The sequence below is a fragment of the Leptodactylus fuscus genome, chromosome 6 (genome assembly GCF_031893055.1).
Source record: "Leptodactylus fuscus isolate aLepFus1 chromosome 6, aLepFus1.hap2, whole genome shotgun sequence".
NCBI classification, from domain to species: domain Eukaryota; kingdom Metazoa; phylum Chordata; class Amphibia; order Anura; family Leptodactylidae; genus Leptodactylus; species Leptodactylus fuscus.
This window is the reverse complement of record NC_134270.1, coordinates 14,520,793-14,536,701: the sequence shown is the minus strand read 5'-3', so window position 1 is coordinate 14,536,701 and position 15,909 is coordinate 14,520,793. Positions and strand designations below refer to the sequence as shown.

Genomic DNA, 15,909 nt, shown 5'->3' with positions numbered 1-15,909 from the left:
TTTTACCTTTCTGGTCATCTGGACCCAGGCATACACGTTCCTCGTGTGTAGCAGGGTCAATGTAAACCGACTGGATCCTTGTGGGTAAGCGAAGGCTGCGACCATTGATTCCTAAAACCAGCATCTGAAGCATAGTGTCCAGGAAGGTCACCCAGTTCTCCGTCCACAGCAACTTCCCCTTGTCACCTATGAAGTCAAACAGATCTTAAAGGAGCCGAAAAATACAAAACCATTCTTTGCCAATGTGAGAACATTTATGCCGGGGAGTAACTAATGTGCCCTGGTACAAAAGCTCAGCTTGCCTTCCCCCCCTTTCTCATCTTCTCCCATCTGTACATTTTATTAACATTTCCATTTCTCTTTTCTTATCTACCTGGCCCAGACCACTAGACTTGTTCACGACACTTGCACACAAGCTTCCCATAATAACTGCTGACCAACTGGTTCTTTTGGCATTAAATGGTTAAATTTCTCCTTTCTGACAGGGGAAGGCTGTGCATTATAAATCTAATCGCTCCAGGGCAGGGAGAATAAATTGACGCAGACTCACAGCCATCAAAGGGAATCAGAAAGGAAATCAAAGAAGTTTATCTGACCCTGGTGCGCTGAGCTTGAGCTGTGGCCCCCCCTGGCTTCTGGGCCCTGTTACAACTGCAACCACTATAGTTATGCCAGTGCATTTAAGGCTGACCAAATGGCGGAACATCAATAGGAATTCAAGGCGAACTTTTGCCACTTTCCGCCCGTCCAGGTTTCCGCCGCGGCTATTACTTGCTGGTCAGTCTCACATATTGGGCCTAATCTGTGGAGTAGCTTGCACCGCGGTTGTGCACCTATTTTTATAGCGTCCGGCCTTGATCTCTGTCTCCCATTAACCCCAATGTGCGGAAGATTCAGGATGGAATTTGGTGTTAATTTTGAGATGGAATCTGCTTCAAAATCAGCCCCGAATTCCTCTGTGTGCACATACCCTAAGGCTGCAGGCCTCACCTAGATTCATCGCCATTAGGCCGGGTTCACACGGAGTTACGTGCCGCGAGATTTGGCACGTAGACGCCGCGTGACCCTTTGCGTGCCGTACACGCTCCCATTCATTTCAATGGGAGCGGGGAGCGTATGCGCCGCGCTAGTTTGCGGCCGTGAATAAATGCACGGCCGCAAACTAGCGCGGCGCATACGCTCCCCGCTCCCATTGAAATGAATGGGAGCGTGTACGGCACGCAAAGGGTCACGCGGCGTCTACGTGCCAAATCTCGCGGCACGTAACTCCGTGTGAACCCGGCCTCACACTCAAGCATCAGCCCTGACCATAACTTACCTTTACTATTGGACTCAATAATTCCTTGGAAGGTCGGCCCATAGTCGTATCCCCGCAGCCGTAACTCCTTGTACACGTCTTTACCAGACAATAAGAAATCCTCCGCCTCTTGGCTTTCAGACTCGGTCTCTCTCAGATGTTTCTGGAAATCACTTAAATTATTTTCTTCCATGATGGAAATTTTCCCTGGAAATGAGAATGATGAGGCGTATTAAAGGCGTGCTGTACCCCCTGTGTTTAAGCATATGTGACTCTACACTTGTCAATGTCCATTAGGTCACCGGACCACCTACCGCTAGTAGTCAGATTGCCATTTTCAGAGACTTCGAACCGTTTCGATGCCGGCATTAGACGAACCTCCAATTGGACAACTCCTATAGACGAAAGGAAAGAGAAATGTGTGATAAATGGAATAAAACTTACAAGAAAACTCCATGAAAATCTACGGGTCCGCGAAAATCCCAGAAAACGAGAGCTTATTGGGAGTGTTACTGCACCACTAGGGGGCGCACTCTATAGCCCTCACCTGTTTTGGGAAGAATAGTGGCTCTGTGAATGGTAATGTCTTCAAATATGACGGGCGTCTGCTCCATAACTACACCCGAGGAGCGGGCTAATGTTCTCCAAGCCAAAACCAAATAGCCAGTTGCTGGATACAGGACCCGACCATCTATACAATGTCCGCTCATGAAGATATCTGGAGAGTCCGGGCTCATATCTGGAACAAAGAAAGAATGTGAGAGGAGGAAAGAAGTGGGATGTGATAAAAATAACAGCCAGATAGTTTCCCTGCACAGCGCCACTCCTGGTCACCAGGCTGTGCAAGGAACTGCAGCATTCCCCATCACTTGGGGCTAAATCAGTGCGGCAGATCCTATATGCCCGGGATCGGTGGGGACACCATAGTGACTATAATGGGATTTCCTAGCAACTGATCAGCCATTGCTTTACGAGATAGGAATATATCTTATAAATCTAGTATACTGATATAAATCCTGCTCGCCATATTTCTCAGGTTAGGCCATGCCCACAGGGGACGTGGTTATGCCCCTTCTGGACATCGCCAGGCCCCAAACCCTACCCCCTTCCTCATGATGTTGGCACCATGGCTGTGCCCCTTTTTTCAGATATGATGGCACATAAAACAAAGTAGTCCAGGCCCGGGGGGATTTGCCAGCTCTCCTAGGAGTGCGGGGGCTCACCCCCATGGTGGACATTATAATATAATGTAATATAATTGTGTGTACTTTACCTATGTTATAGACTGTAGCGGAGGTAGACCCCCCTGAACCAGCAGGGAAGTCTTCAGGTTTGGGAACATCCCATGTCTGGCTATGATCCCACTGAAGAAGAGGGGAGATGAGGGGTGTCCCAGCGGGTGCCGGATACTCAACCAGAGGGTAGATGTTATTACACTGAACATTGATTCTGTAGGAGAGAAGCAGAATATGACATCATACATCAGCGATAAAACATGGGAGAAGACGACAGGAATATGTAGCATAGGGGCAGCCTGGGAGTACTATGGGGGCTGCAGGCTAGCCCCAAAGAGGGTAAACCGGGCCTGAGGATCATGGTGCTTCTTAAGTGATGGGATACAGTTGGGAGGGTGAGACGGACCACATGATCCAGCACCAGACCTGGGACTCTTACATTTGCTATTGTGTCCAATCCACTTCCGGTTCTTATAAATTGTTCTCAATTTTTCAAAAAATCAGAAAAAAAAGCAAAAATCAAATACATTTTTCCTACCCATTCATATAGACTTTTCCAATGTTTGTAAGGAAAAATTCCAGATTGTTGCTATGGCCCTTTTTCATTAGCGGGAGGATTGTATTGGTCGGCTTCAAGCTTCTCCTCAAGATTGCCTGGTGAGGTAAGGAATAAGGAATGGTCAGTAATGGAGGTCTATAAAAAGAGCTACAAAAAAAAATCATTTTAATACAGAACTTTAGATTTTGCAATACCGCAAAATTGCCAGTAGGTGTCAGTGTGATACAGAATAACCGTGTGTCATTGGGACATAGGACAGGCCATCAATATCTGACCAGTGGGGCTCCAGCACCTGGGACCGCCGCTGATCAGATGTCCAAAGGGCAGCAACACTCAGGCGGCCATCTTGCTTGAGCTTCTCATCTGCTTTTAGTGATGTGCTTTACAGCACAGTCATGGCCATAGGCAGCAATAGTCTGGAGCCGACTTACTGAGGTCTATGGGAGAGTTTTCTAGACATGATCAGTGCAAAGAGGGGGAAGGAGATAAGCTGTGACATCATCTACTGTCAGTAGTGATGTAATGATGGCTCAGTGGTGTTATCAACAGAGGTGTTATCTTCTATTGTAATAAACCTGTCTATAATGTAAATCAGGTGACTGCTGCAAAGAAAACATCTATAGAATTGGCATGTGTATGTTTATTATTAGGCTTAGTGGCCAGAGTAAAAGTTGCGGAATGTTGTTTTGTTTTGGGGTTTTTTAATATGTATAATGAAAAATATATTTAGCAAAAATTTTACTTAAAAAGCGGTTTGAAAAATAAGTAATTTTCTGGTGCATGAAATTCTCTCTGAAAAAAAAAACGGCTTTTCTCCAATATTAGCCATGGTTACAAAGCCTCCCCATACAACTCTATTGAGAGGCTTTTTTACCATGCGGATTCTGCCGCCAACCCCGCGTGAATTCCGCACGGAGTGGCGCCAGAATCAGCGCCATTTTCCTTCGTGTGAATGGACTCTTAGTCCTTAGGGGATCGGCTACAACTGCAAACAACCCTCAGCGGTGAGAAACAACAGCGCTCAAAACTGCAAACTGCGACAAAAACCTGAGGTTCAACCTTGGATTTCTGCTGCAGGCTCCTTGGCCTTAAGACATGTTGAAATTTTTTTTCTGCTGTCTAGTTTAGCTGTGTGAACATACTCCTAGGCCTGTGCAGATTTTCGGCCTCTGGATATAAGCAGTGTTCCCACTGACAGCAAGCAGAGATTTTAAAAACATGGGGCAAATAGACCACCAAGAAGCAGTTGGAGGTATGGGGAATTCTACCAACCTGAAGAAGGGCATGGGGGGCGATCTCCACCACCACTGCATTCTCAGGGATACTCTGCAAACCTTCCTGGAAGAGAACCGGGCTGACTAAATTATTGACATGATATTCTGCAGATGAGAGCTGAGCCAGGTCACTTTGCCACTGAGCCTCGGGGATGGATGTGCTGATCCAACGATGAGAACGTTTCTTAGGGACTGTGATGACCTGAAGGGCAATGAGAAGGCAAATCTGGGGTTAAACACCAATACAATGAGGACAATACAGGACCATTCCCATCATATGACAGATGTGGAGTACCAGTTGTGGCCGGACCTACAAGATCTCCAGTGCCATGTGATGCCCTGACGTGCAGGTAGTCAGGGCCAGCAGTCACCCCAAGGAAATCGGGATAGTTGTCACACTTACTATTTTGGTGAAGCTGATGGGGAAATAAACTGGGGGCCCGGTGACCATAGTCCAGTGATGGCGAACCATTTAGAGACCGAGTGCCCAAACTGCAACCCAAAACCCACTAATTTATCACAAAGTGTCAACGTGGCAATTTAACCTTAATAATGTGCGGATCCACAATTGCACACAATGACAGACCTGCAAAATATGGTCATACGAATGGGGCTTTATAGAGCTTTCTGCTCCACAGTGGCCCCCACACAGTATAATCTTCTCCACAGTGGCCCCCACAAAGTATAATCTGCTGCACAGTGGCCCCCACACAGTACAATCTGCTCCACAGTGACCCCCACAAAGTATAATCTGCTGCACAGTGGCCCCCACACAGTATAATCTGCTGCACAGTGACCCCCACACAGTACAATCTGCTCCACGGTGGCCCCCACACAGTATAATCTACTGCACAGTGGCCCCCACACAGTATAATCTGCTGCACAGTGGCCCCCACACAGTATAATCTGCTCCACGGTGGCCCCCACAAAGTATAATCTGCTGCACAGAGGCCCCCACACAGTATAATCTGCTGCACAGTGGCCCCCACACAGTATAATCCGCTGCACAGTGGCCCCCACACAGTATAATCTGCTGCACAGTGATCCCCCACACAGTATAATCTGCTGCACAGTGGCCCCCACACAGTATAATCTGCTGCACAGTGGTCACCACACAGTACAATCTGCTCCACAGTGGCCCCCACACAGTATAATCTGCTGCACAGAGGCCCCCACACAGTATAATCTGCTGCACAGTGACCCCCACACAGTACAATCTGCTGCACAGTGGCCCCCACACAGTATAATCTGCTGCACAGTGGCCCCCACACAGTACAATCTGCTCCACACTGGCCCCCACACAGTACAATCTGCTGCACAGTGGCCCCCACACAGTATAATCTGCTGCATAGTGGCCCCCACACAGTATAATCTGCTGCACAGTGGCCCCCACACAGTACAATCTGCTGCACAGATGGGTTCCCAAAGAGAGGGCTCTGAGTGCCACCTCTGAAACCCGTGTCATAGGTTCGCCATCACGGCCATAGTCACAAAAAATTCTTTAAGGTTTTGAATAAGGAATTTTATTGTGGAAGTGACTGCCGATGGAGCCAGCGCCTTTGGGAACGCCATATATCCCTTTAATAGGGGTCCCTGATCACAAAATACATAGGAATCAAAATGAAGTGTCCGACTTACTTTCTTCAGGGCACTGAGAAGGGATGGAGCAATAGACGCCATGTAATAGGAGTGAAAGGCCACCCCCGCACTCTGCACTTCCTTGGCGAAGACGCCGTCTTTCTTGAGTTTTGCAACAAAGTCCCGCACGGCGTCCTAATGTAACAATAATGGGCGACATTAATTCTACAAATATTATAGCAAAGGTCAAGAATCTCGTCCTGAGGGGTGAAGGGGGCAGAAGCGTTACCTTTGGGCCAGATATGGTGACGGTGTCCTCAGAGTTATGGCACGCCGGCACCACGCCCTCCGGACACTGGATTTTACATTCCTCCCAGGTCAGACCTGACAAGAAGAAATAAGGCGATAACATAGAAGCTAAGAACGTATTGACCCGGTCAAGGAGCAAACGTCTGCAGACACAAGATCGGATGTGTCGATACTTAAGTAATAACAATTCCGAAGCATCTTTACTTAGAACTCTGCAAATCCTCCTGGAAATGTATTAGTAAGTTGTGAACTGAGCAATACACATGTACTTCCTGGAGGATAACAGAGGATAGGTCAAGCTAGGTGGCCATTTCTGATCAAAGCCAGCAGAATTGTGAATGCAGCTCTGAAGTACAGGATCAATGCAAAATAACTAATGCAATACAATACAGAATTGCTCATCTCGATTAACATTGCCAGTCCCATGTCGTCTGAAAACCCGCTAGTTCCTTCTGGCCATACGGTAGTCAAATGGCAGCCATTTTTGAAGGCCTACAAGGTCTCACATCCTCATGGGATCGGTAGTCACAACGTGCGAAAAGGATTAGTAACGTGACCATAATCTTAATGCGGGAATAGGTTACGAAAAATACCGAAAGTGCCCCAAAACAACAGACTTACCAAGAAAACAAGAATGTGATAATCTCCAGAGATCTGAGCTACAGTGTTTATAAAAGTAGGACCCGATTTACGAAACCTCACAAGCTTTTATTCTATGATGGATCCAATCGTAGTTGTAATGGAGCAAATTGGGCCATGCAGAAGAGGAGACATTGTCAACTAATGGATTTCACCACTGTTCTGGCCATAAAGGCTCGTGCACGTGCAGACCCATATCGCAGTATATATAGTCTGCCATACTGGACCTATAGGGCCTCCTGTAAATTCCACCACGTCGTGTTGCAAAGATATTGTCCCCATTTATCTTAAAGGATTATTTTATTGCCGTACGCAGACATCATACATGAGCACATGGACCCAACGGTTTGGACAACCTCTTTCCATTATATGTTTCCCATGTAATGATTTGGTCTCGGGGGTCCAGTTGGTTGCCCTTCACCCCCAAGATCAGCTGTTATTACCAAGGAAAAAGGCCAGAGGTAAGTGCCCATTAAACATCAATGTGCAACTAGAGGCTTGGATCGCACTAGATTCAAACTGAATTTTCCAAAAACTTTTTGAAACTTTGGAACTGGAAGTGAAATTATTATACTCTGGGGTCTTTTCTGTAATATGGGACAGGCCCAGGGGTGGTGTAAAAATTAATAAGTTATACTCACCTTCCCTCACATCTTCTGGGCATTCGTGCAGTATCCGATGTTCCCTTCGTGTCCTCTTCTGGCCTCCTGGGTGATATCATGTTCCCCCGGGGACACCACTGAGGCCTGTGATTGGGTTGGGGTGCGCTGATGTCATGCTTGTCACCATGCTTGTGTAGCATCATGACATTGGCGTGTCCCATGTGACCACTGAGGCCCAATTACAGGCCTTAGCACTGACCCTGGAGTGCAGGACATTACCCAGGAGGCCGGAAGAGGATAGAGAAGGAGCACCGGATGCTACATGAATGCTCACCAGAGATGAGGGAAGGCGAGTATAACTGCGCCTCCACCTCGTATAATAATTTCATTTCCGTTTTGTGATGAACGACCCAAAAAACATCTGCAGACAGTGGCATAACTACCAGGGTAGCAGCTGCCACAGGGCCTAGGACACTAGGGGCCCAGCGACAGCCACTACCGCTGCGTTAAATTTTTCTTAATAGGCTGTTACTGGCTGAAGTTACTCCAGCCGGTAATGGGTCCTATTTACTTACCGATCCTTACCTTTTCCACGCTCCTGGCAGGCTTCGGGCCTAGTTGTGTGACGTCCCTGATGTCACATGACCAGGGCCTGCGTCCCGGATCATGTGATGTCCGAACGTCAAGGAAGATGGATGGCACCACTGAGAACTGTAGCGGAGCCGGGGATAAGTAAGTGACAGTGTTTTTTTATGTTTGTATCCACCCCCTTGGGTCTTCGATTATTATACTCTGGGATCTGAAAAGACTCCAGAGTATAATAATTGTTCATGGGTGTCCACAGAGGGCATAATACTGTGTGCAGGGGAATATGGAGGGGTTAGGGGGTCGGTTGGTCGGGGTCTCTGGCATCAGTCGGGGCATGTTAAAAGTTTGCCACGGGGCCTCGCCATTCCTCGTTATGCCATTGTCTGCAGAGGTTCCTCCATCTATATGTGCAACTAACATACAGCCGCTCTTCCGTTCCTCTCCGTTAAGGACCCCTCCTCTACTCTACGCCTGAATAGTGTAAATTTATAGGGGTTATTTAACCAGTCGGGTGAACTTTGCTCAATTGTAAACAAAAGAATCCCCTGAGATCGAAGCCAAAGACTGTTGTATAAAGGACCTAAATAAAATTGGCAAAGTGACCCAAAAGTTGAAGTCTTAACCCACCTACTGCAGCCATTCCACCAGGAGGGAGTTTGGCCTCTTTGATGCTCCGTCCCCGCCAGTAAGCAGCGAGTATGGCTTCCGCGTGACTTAGCGAATTATCCGCATAGCCACAAGCCAACTCTCCGACCGAGTGTCCAACGATGCCATCGGGCTCCAGCTTCATGGCTTTGAGCATGTCAATCTGAGCAATCTGAAAAGTTGGGCGAGAGACCAATCATCAATGAGAATCCATGAGGCGTACTGGTCCATGTATAACATGTATATGTGCATGTATATAACACCATTGTAGGGTCCTACCTGAATGGCAGCCAGCCCAACAAATGCATGGACGGTGTCCTCAAAGGTGCTGTCATCGGCGTGAAGAAGAAGTTCTGAGACTTTTAATCCGGTTCCTTTTAGAGCTTCATCAGAGCGTAAAATGGACTGACGGAACATGTCCAGGTTCATGAGGCTGTGACCCATTCCTTTCCACTGGGTTCCCATTCCTGTATACAACATATGATCGGTCATGGCAGGGACAGGACAAGTACTCAGCGCGGGAATATAAGGGCGACTCTCCTTCCCTTTGTCCCTAAGTCACCCTGCACCCTCCAACCCCTAGGGGCAGTAAGCTGCTGCCAGATACCTCAAAGGGTGGATTATCTCCCTTGAGAGTGACATACCTGACCCATTTCTCCCAAGTAAAAGGGAACATGTAATCACCTATTATTTTAACATATTTTTAAGAATTTTTCGTGATTTTTTTTTTTAATATTCCATGTTATTATCCATATTAAAAAAAAATTAATCTTGCAATCCCACTTACCACTAAACCTAACACAATCAAGTAATCTCCTACAGAAAACGGGAATTCTCAGCCTATTATTTGGCTTTGTAGCCAAAGTCAGAATTGGAGGATTTTTATGATTTTTTTCCTTTAATATACATAATGGAAAATTTTGAAGAACCTCACCAAAATTTCTTTAAAAATATATATATATATATATACAAAAATCCAAATATCGGCAGGTTTGGATGACCTAAGTCTAGCCTACGGCAGCCATACTGAATGGCAATTCTCACCTGAACAAATGTACCAGAGAGGTCGCCCAGATGCCTGCGTCTGCTGGACTTCTCTTACATCGCTTTCCGTTCCCACCAGTGTGTACCCCCGATATGGCATGGCCGAAGAGGGAATCCCCGAGACATCGTTCATCAGGTTGACAAAAGTGGCGTCTGAGGCGATTTTTCGACTTTTCTCTATTAGAGCCTCCACGGCCTCCTGTGTCCTTCCGCATATCTGAACCAGGCGAGGAAGAGGCAGGGAGGTCTCACTAGAGGACAGTCTCTTATGGTTTGGTCTCAGGATCACATGGACATTGGAGCCACCGAATCCAAAGGAGTTGATGCCAACGATACCGCCTTTCACTGGGATGGGCTCAGTCACTACTTGGATTCTTCCATCTTGTAAAGCAGGAATGTCTTGGTTTGGATTCTTGTAATGGATATTTGGGGCCCAAACGCCATGTTCGAGTGACAAGATGACCTAGTATGGCAGATAAGTGAAGTAATGAGTAGGATCAGGCTATACTTCTTACATGTGGACATCATGGACATTCTACTGAGGTGCTCAACTCGACTCTTGGTAGAGATGTGATTCAGATATATCCCGGTCTCATGGACTCAGATATATCCCGGTCTCATGGACTCAGATATATCCCGGTCTCATGGACTCAGATATATCCCGGTCTCATGGGCTCAGATATATCCCGGTCTCATGGACTCAGATATATCCCGGTCTCATGGACTCAGATATATCCCGGTCTCATGGACTCAGATATATCCCGGTCTCATGGACTCAGATATATCCCGGTCTCATGGACTCAGATATATCCCAGTCACATGGGCTCAGATATATCCCGGTCACATGGGCTCAGATATATCCCGTCTCATGGACTCAGATATATCCCGGTCTCATGGGCTCAGATATATCCCGTCTCATGGGCTCAGATATATCCCGTCTCATGGACTCAGATATATCCCGGTCACATGGACTCAGATATATCCCGGTCACATGGACTCAGATATATCCCGGTCACATGGACTCAGATATTGCCCGTTCTCATGGGCTCAGATATATCCCGGTCTCATGGGCTCAGATATATCCCGTCTCATGGACTCAGATATATCCCGTCTCATGGACTCAGATATATCCCGGTCACATGGGCTCAGATATATCCCGTCTCATGGACTCAGATATATCCCGGTCTCATGGGCTCAGATATATCCCGTCTCATGGACTCAGATATATCCCGGTCACATGGGCTCAGATATATCCCGGTCTCATAGGCTCAGATATATCCCGGTCACATGGACTCAGATATATCTCAGTCTGATATATCCCGGTCACATGGACTCAGATATATCCCGGTCTCATGGGCTCAGATATATCCCGGTCTCATGGACTCAGATATATCCCGGTCTCATGGACTCAGATATATCCCGGTCTCATGGACTCAGATATATCCCGGTCTCATGGACTCAGATATATCCCGGTCTCATGGACTCAGATATATCCCAGTCACATGGGCTCAGATATATCCCGGTCACATGGGCTCAGATATATCCCGTCTCATGGACTCAGATATATCCCGGTCTCATGGGCTCAGATATATCCCGTCTCATGGGCTCAGATATATCCCGTCTCATGGACTCAGATATATCCCGGTCACATGGACTCAGATATATCCCGGTCACATGGACTCAGATATATCCCGGTCACATGGACTCAGATATTGCCCGTTCTCATGGGCTCAGATATATCCCGGTCTCATGGGCTCAGATATATCCCGTCTCATGGACTCAGATATATCCCGGTCTCATGGGCTCAGATATATCCCGTCTCATGGACTCAGATATATCCCGTCTCATGGACTCAGATATATCCCGGTCACATGGGCTCAGATATATCCCGTCTCATGGACTCAGATATATCCCGGTCTCATGGGCTCAGATATATCCCGTCTCATGGACTCAGATATATCCCGGTCACATGGGCTCAGATATATCCCGGTCTCATAGGCTCAGATATATCCCGGTCACATGGACTCAGATATATCTCAGTCTGATATATCCCGGTCACATGGACTCAGATATATCCCGGTCTCATGGGCTCAGATATATCCCGGTCTCATGGACTCAGATATATCCCGGTCTCATGGACTCAGATATATCCCGGTCTCATGGACTCAGATATATCACGGTCTCATGGACTCAGATATATCACGGTCTCATGGACTCAGATATATCCCGTCTCATGGGCTCAGATATATCCTGGTCTGATATTTCCCGGTCTCATAGACTCAGATATTTCTCTATCTGACATAGTAATTGCAGACAATGAAAGTCAATAATCTGCACAATAAAAAGAATCTGAGTGAGGTCATCGCTAGAGTTATCTGTACAAGTACAATAGACTTTAAGGAGGATCTGTCATCTCTGCAGACATGTCTGGATTAGTAACAGCTTGTACTTTCCATAACCATCTCTACTTAGAACGTTAAATTCTATTGTTCCTCTGTTGTTCCTCCTACAAGTGTATGAATAGATTTACAACTGGTTGGTAAAAAATGGTAACACTCAACTTTCATGTCATTTATTGATATATTACAGGGGGAATAACAGGGGGACAGCACAACACAGGACTATAACAAATGAGAATCCAGAATTTATCTATTACGGGGAGTACATATATTTAGTAAAACAGACGTGAGGAGCGGTGACAGGTTCTCTTTAATCTTCCCCATCTCCATCTCTTTACATCCTTCAATAGGCGCCCCTCCACTGATTCTGGTGAAATTGGAATTTTTTCTCTAGCCCTCACCATTCCTGAGCAATCAGTGCTGTTAGTTTCAGCACATTTATGCTCTCTACTGTCAGGTGGGCGGAACTAGACGGGAGAAGAAAGACAGGGACCGCCTACTTGACAGCATAATTGTGCTGAAACTAACAGCACTGATTGCTCGGGAATGGTGGGGGCTAGAGAAAAAATTCCAACTATGCCAGAATCAGTGGAGCGGGGTCTATTAAATGAGGCAAAGAGTTGGTGGAGGTGGTGAAAGGTTCCCTTTAATACTGCTTTATCATGAGCCCTGCTGTGGACAGGGCTCAATTTTTTTTTGTGCTACCAGTATCCCCAAATGTCATGTACTATATAGATGTAATGTCCTGTTACAACAGATGAAGTTCATGTGAACACTTCTGAGTATGTTGCCACACAGAGGGGCAATGGTGGTCACGAGGGAAGTAAAGAGGGCCAACACCAAATTGTTGCCCGAAAACTTTCACTAATCTGGATTTAGCCCAATTCCAATGGACATAAGTATTACTGTGTAAGCGAACCTGAGCTCAATAAGGAGCAGAGCCTGGAAATAAACTCCCAGCAGAAGACGCTATAAATGGAATCTATTATTCTGCTGTAGGGACCCTGGAGAATACGATGTCCCCAGCGCTGCTTCTACTATTGGATCGCTCACAGTAATAAGGACATATATAGAATTCCCTCCATATATAAGATACCGCTCCTCAGATTACTGAGCCGCTAGGTTACACCGCAGTATAAAAAACATCATATTCTATATATCAGCAATAGAGATGAGCGAACACTATTCGGAACAGCCGTTACGAATAGCACGCTCCCATAGAAATGAATGGAAGCGGCCGGTACGCAGACTTTGTCGCCGGTCGGCCGGTCGCTTAACCCCCCGCATGCCGGCTACGTCCATTCATTTCTATGGGAGCGTGCTATTCGAAACGGCTGTTCCGAATAGTGTTCGCTCATCTCTAATCAGCGACTTTCCATACAGAAGCAAATCTGAGCACACTGGACAAACAACGAAAAGATGGCCAGATACATAAGGGTATGTTCACACTGAGCAGGGTATTGTCTCAAAATCAGCAGAAAAAAGTCACTTTGACATAGAATTTGCAAATTCCACACCAGAATTTTAAAAAAAGTGTCAATCTTTCCGAAAAGAAACTCCGCGCTCAAATTCCATTTTGGGTTCCAAATCTGCTTGAAATTCCTGAAACCGATTTTTGCCTGACAAATACCCAGAACATACCCAGAACCTTCTGACATTCACTGGACCGGGACAATCATCTGATATACAGTGGGGCAAAAAAGTATTTAGTCAGTCACCAATAGTGCAAGTTCCACCACTTACAAAGATGAGAGGCGTCTGTAATTTACATCATAGGTAGACCTCAACTATGAGAGACAAAATGAGAAAACAAATCCAGAAAATCACATTGTCTGATTTTCTAAGAATTTATTTGCAAATTATGGTGGAAAATAAGTATTTGGTCACCTACAAACAATTAAGATTTCTGGCTCTCACAGACCTGTAACTTCTTCTTTAAGAGTCTCCTCTTTCCTCCACTCATTACCTGTAGTAATGGCACCTGTTTAAACTTGTTATCAGTATAAAAAGACACCTGTGCACACCCTCAAACAGTCAGACTCCAAACTCCACTATGGTGAAGACCAAAGAGCTGTCAAAGGACACCCGAAACAAAATTGTAGCCCTGCACCAGGCTGGGAAGACTGAATCTGCAATAGGCAACCAACTTGGATTGAAGAAATCAACTGTGGGAGCAATAATTAGAAAATGGAAGACATACAAGACCACTGATAATCTCCCTCGATCTGGGGCTCCACGCAAAATCTCACCCCGTGGGGTCAAAATGATCACAAGAACGGTGAGCAAAAACCCCAGAACCACGCGGGGGGACCTTGTGAATGAACTGCAGAGAGCTGGGACCAATGTAACAAAGCTTACCATCAGTAACACACTACGCCGCCAGGGACTCAGATCCTGCAGTGCCAGATGTGTCCCACTGCTTAAGCCAGTACATGTCCGGGCCCGTCTGAAGTTTGCTAGAGAGCATTTGGATGATCCAGAAGAGTATTGGGAGAATGTCCTATGGTCTGATGAAACCAAACTGGAACTGTTTGGTAGAAACACAACTTTTCGTGTTTGGAGGAAAAAGAATACTGAGTTGCATCCATCAAACACCATACCTACTGTAAAGCATGGGGGTGGAAACATCATGCTTTGGGGCTGTTTCTCTGCAAAGGGGCCAGGACGACTGATCTGGGTACATGAAAGAATGAATGGGGCCATGTATCGTGAGATTTTGAGTGCAAACCTCCTTCCATCAGCAAGGGCATTGAAGATGAAACGTGGCTGGGTCTTTCAACATGACAATGATCCAAAGCACACCGCCAGGGCAACGAAGGAGTGGCTTTGTAAGAAGCATTTCAAGGTCCTGGAGTGGCCTAGCCAGTCTCCAGATCTCAGCCCTATAGAAAACCTTTGGAGGGAGTTGAAAGTCCGTGTTGCCAAGCGACAGCCCCAAAATATCACTGCTCTAGAGGAGATCTGCACAGAGGAATGGGCCAACATACCAACAACAGTGTGTGCCAACCTTGTGAAGACTTACAGAAAACGTTTGACCTCTGTTATTGCCAACAAAGGATATACAGTCCTATGAAAAAGTTTGGGCACCCCTATTAATCTTAATCATTTTTAGTTCTAAATATTTTGGTGTTTGCAACAGCCATTTCAGTTTGATATATCTAATAACTGATGGACACAGTAATATTTCAGGATTGAAATGAGGTTTATTGTACTAACAGAAAATGTGCAATATGCATTAAACCAAAATTTGACCGGTGCAAAAGTATGGGCACCCTTATCATTTTATTGATTTGAATACTCCTAACTACTTTTTACTGACTTACTGAAGCACAAAATTGGTTTTGTAACCTCAGTGAGCTTTGAACTTCATAGCCAGGTGTATCCAATCATGAGAAAAGGTATTTAAGGTGGCCAATTGCAAGTTGTTCTACTATTTGAATCTCCTCTGAAGAGTGGCATCATGGGCTACTCAAAACAACTCTCAAATGATCTGAAAACAAAGATTGTTCAACATAGTTGTTCAGCGGAAGGATACAAAAAGCTGTCTCAGAGATTTAACCTGTCAGTTTCCACTGTGAGGAACATAGTAAGGAAATGGAAGACCACAGGGACAGTTCTTGTTAAGCCCAGAAGTGGCAGGCCAAGAAAAATATCAGAAAGGCAGAGAAGAAGAATGGTGAGAACAGTCAAGGACAATCCACAGACCACCTCCAAAGAGCTGCAGCATCATCTTGCTGCAG

General features: G+C 46.1%; 1 protein-coding gene across 1 annotated transcript in view; it reads right to left on the bottom strand.

The window, feature by feature from the left end:
- Window positions 1-15,909, bottom strand: part of FASN (fatty acid synthase) — a 54,152-nt gene that overhangs the window by 27,842 nt on the left and 10,401 nt on the right. Inside the window, exons 8-19 of the mRNA XM_075278966.1 lie at window positions 9,771-10,233; window positions 9,006-9,193; window positions 8,709-8,898; window positions 6,233-6,327; window positions 6,004-6,138; window positions 4,364-4,567; window positions 3,071-3,186; window positions 2,571-2,746; window positions 1,845-2,036; window positions 1,612-1,692; window positions 1,319-1,504; window positions 7-186 (exon numbers count right to left, since the gene is read on the bottom strand). Of these exons, the coding sequence (XP_075135067.1) occupies window positions 7-186; window positions 1,319-1,504; window positions 1,612-1,692; window positions 1,845-2,036; window positions 2,571-2,746; window positions 3,071-3,186; window positions 4,364-4,567; window positions 6,004-6,138; window positions 6,233-6,327; window positions 8,709-8,898; window positions 9,006-9,193; window positions 9,771-10,233 (2,206 nt within the window). The remainder of the gene's footprint in view (window positions 1-6; window positions 187-1,318; window positions 1,505-1,611; window positions 1,693-1,844; window positions 2,037-2,570; window positions 2,747-3,070; window positions 3,187-4,363; window positions 4,568-6,003; window positions 6,139-6,232; window positions 6,328-8,708; window positions 8,899-9,005; window positions 9,194-9,770; window positions 10,234-15,909) is intronic.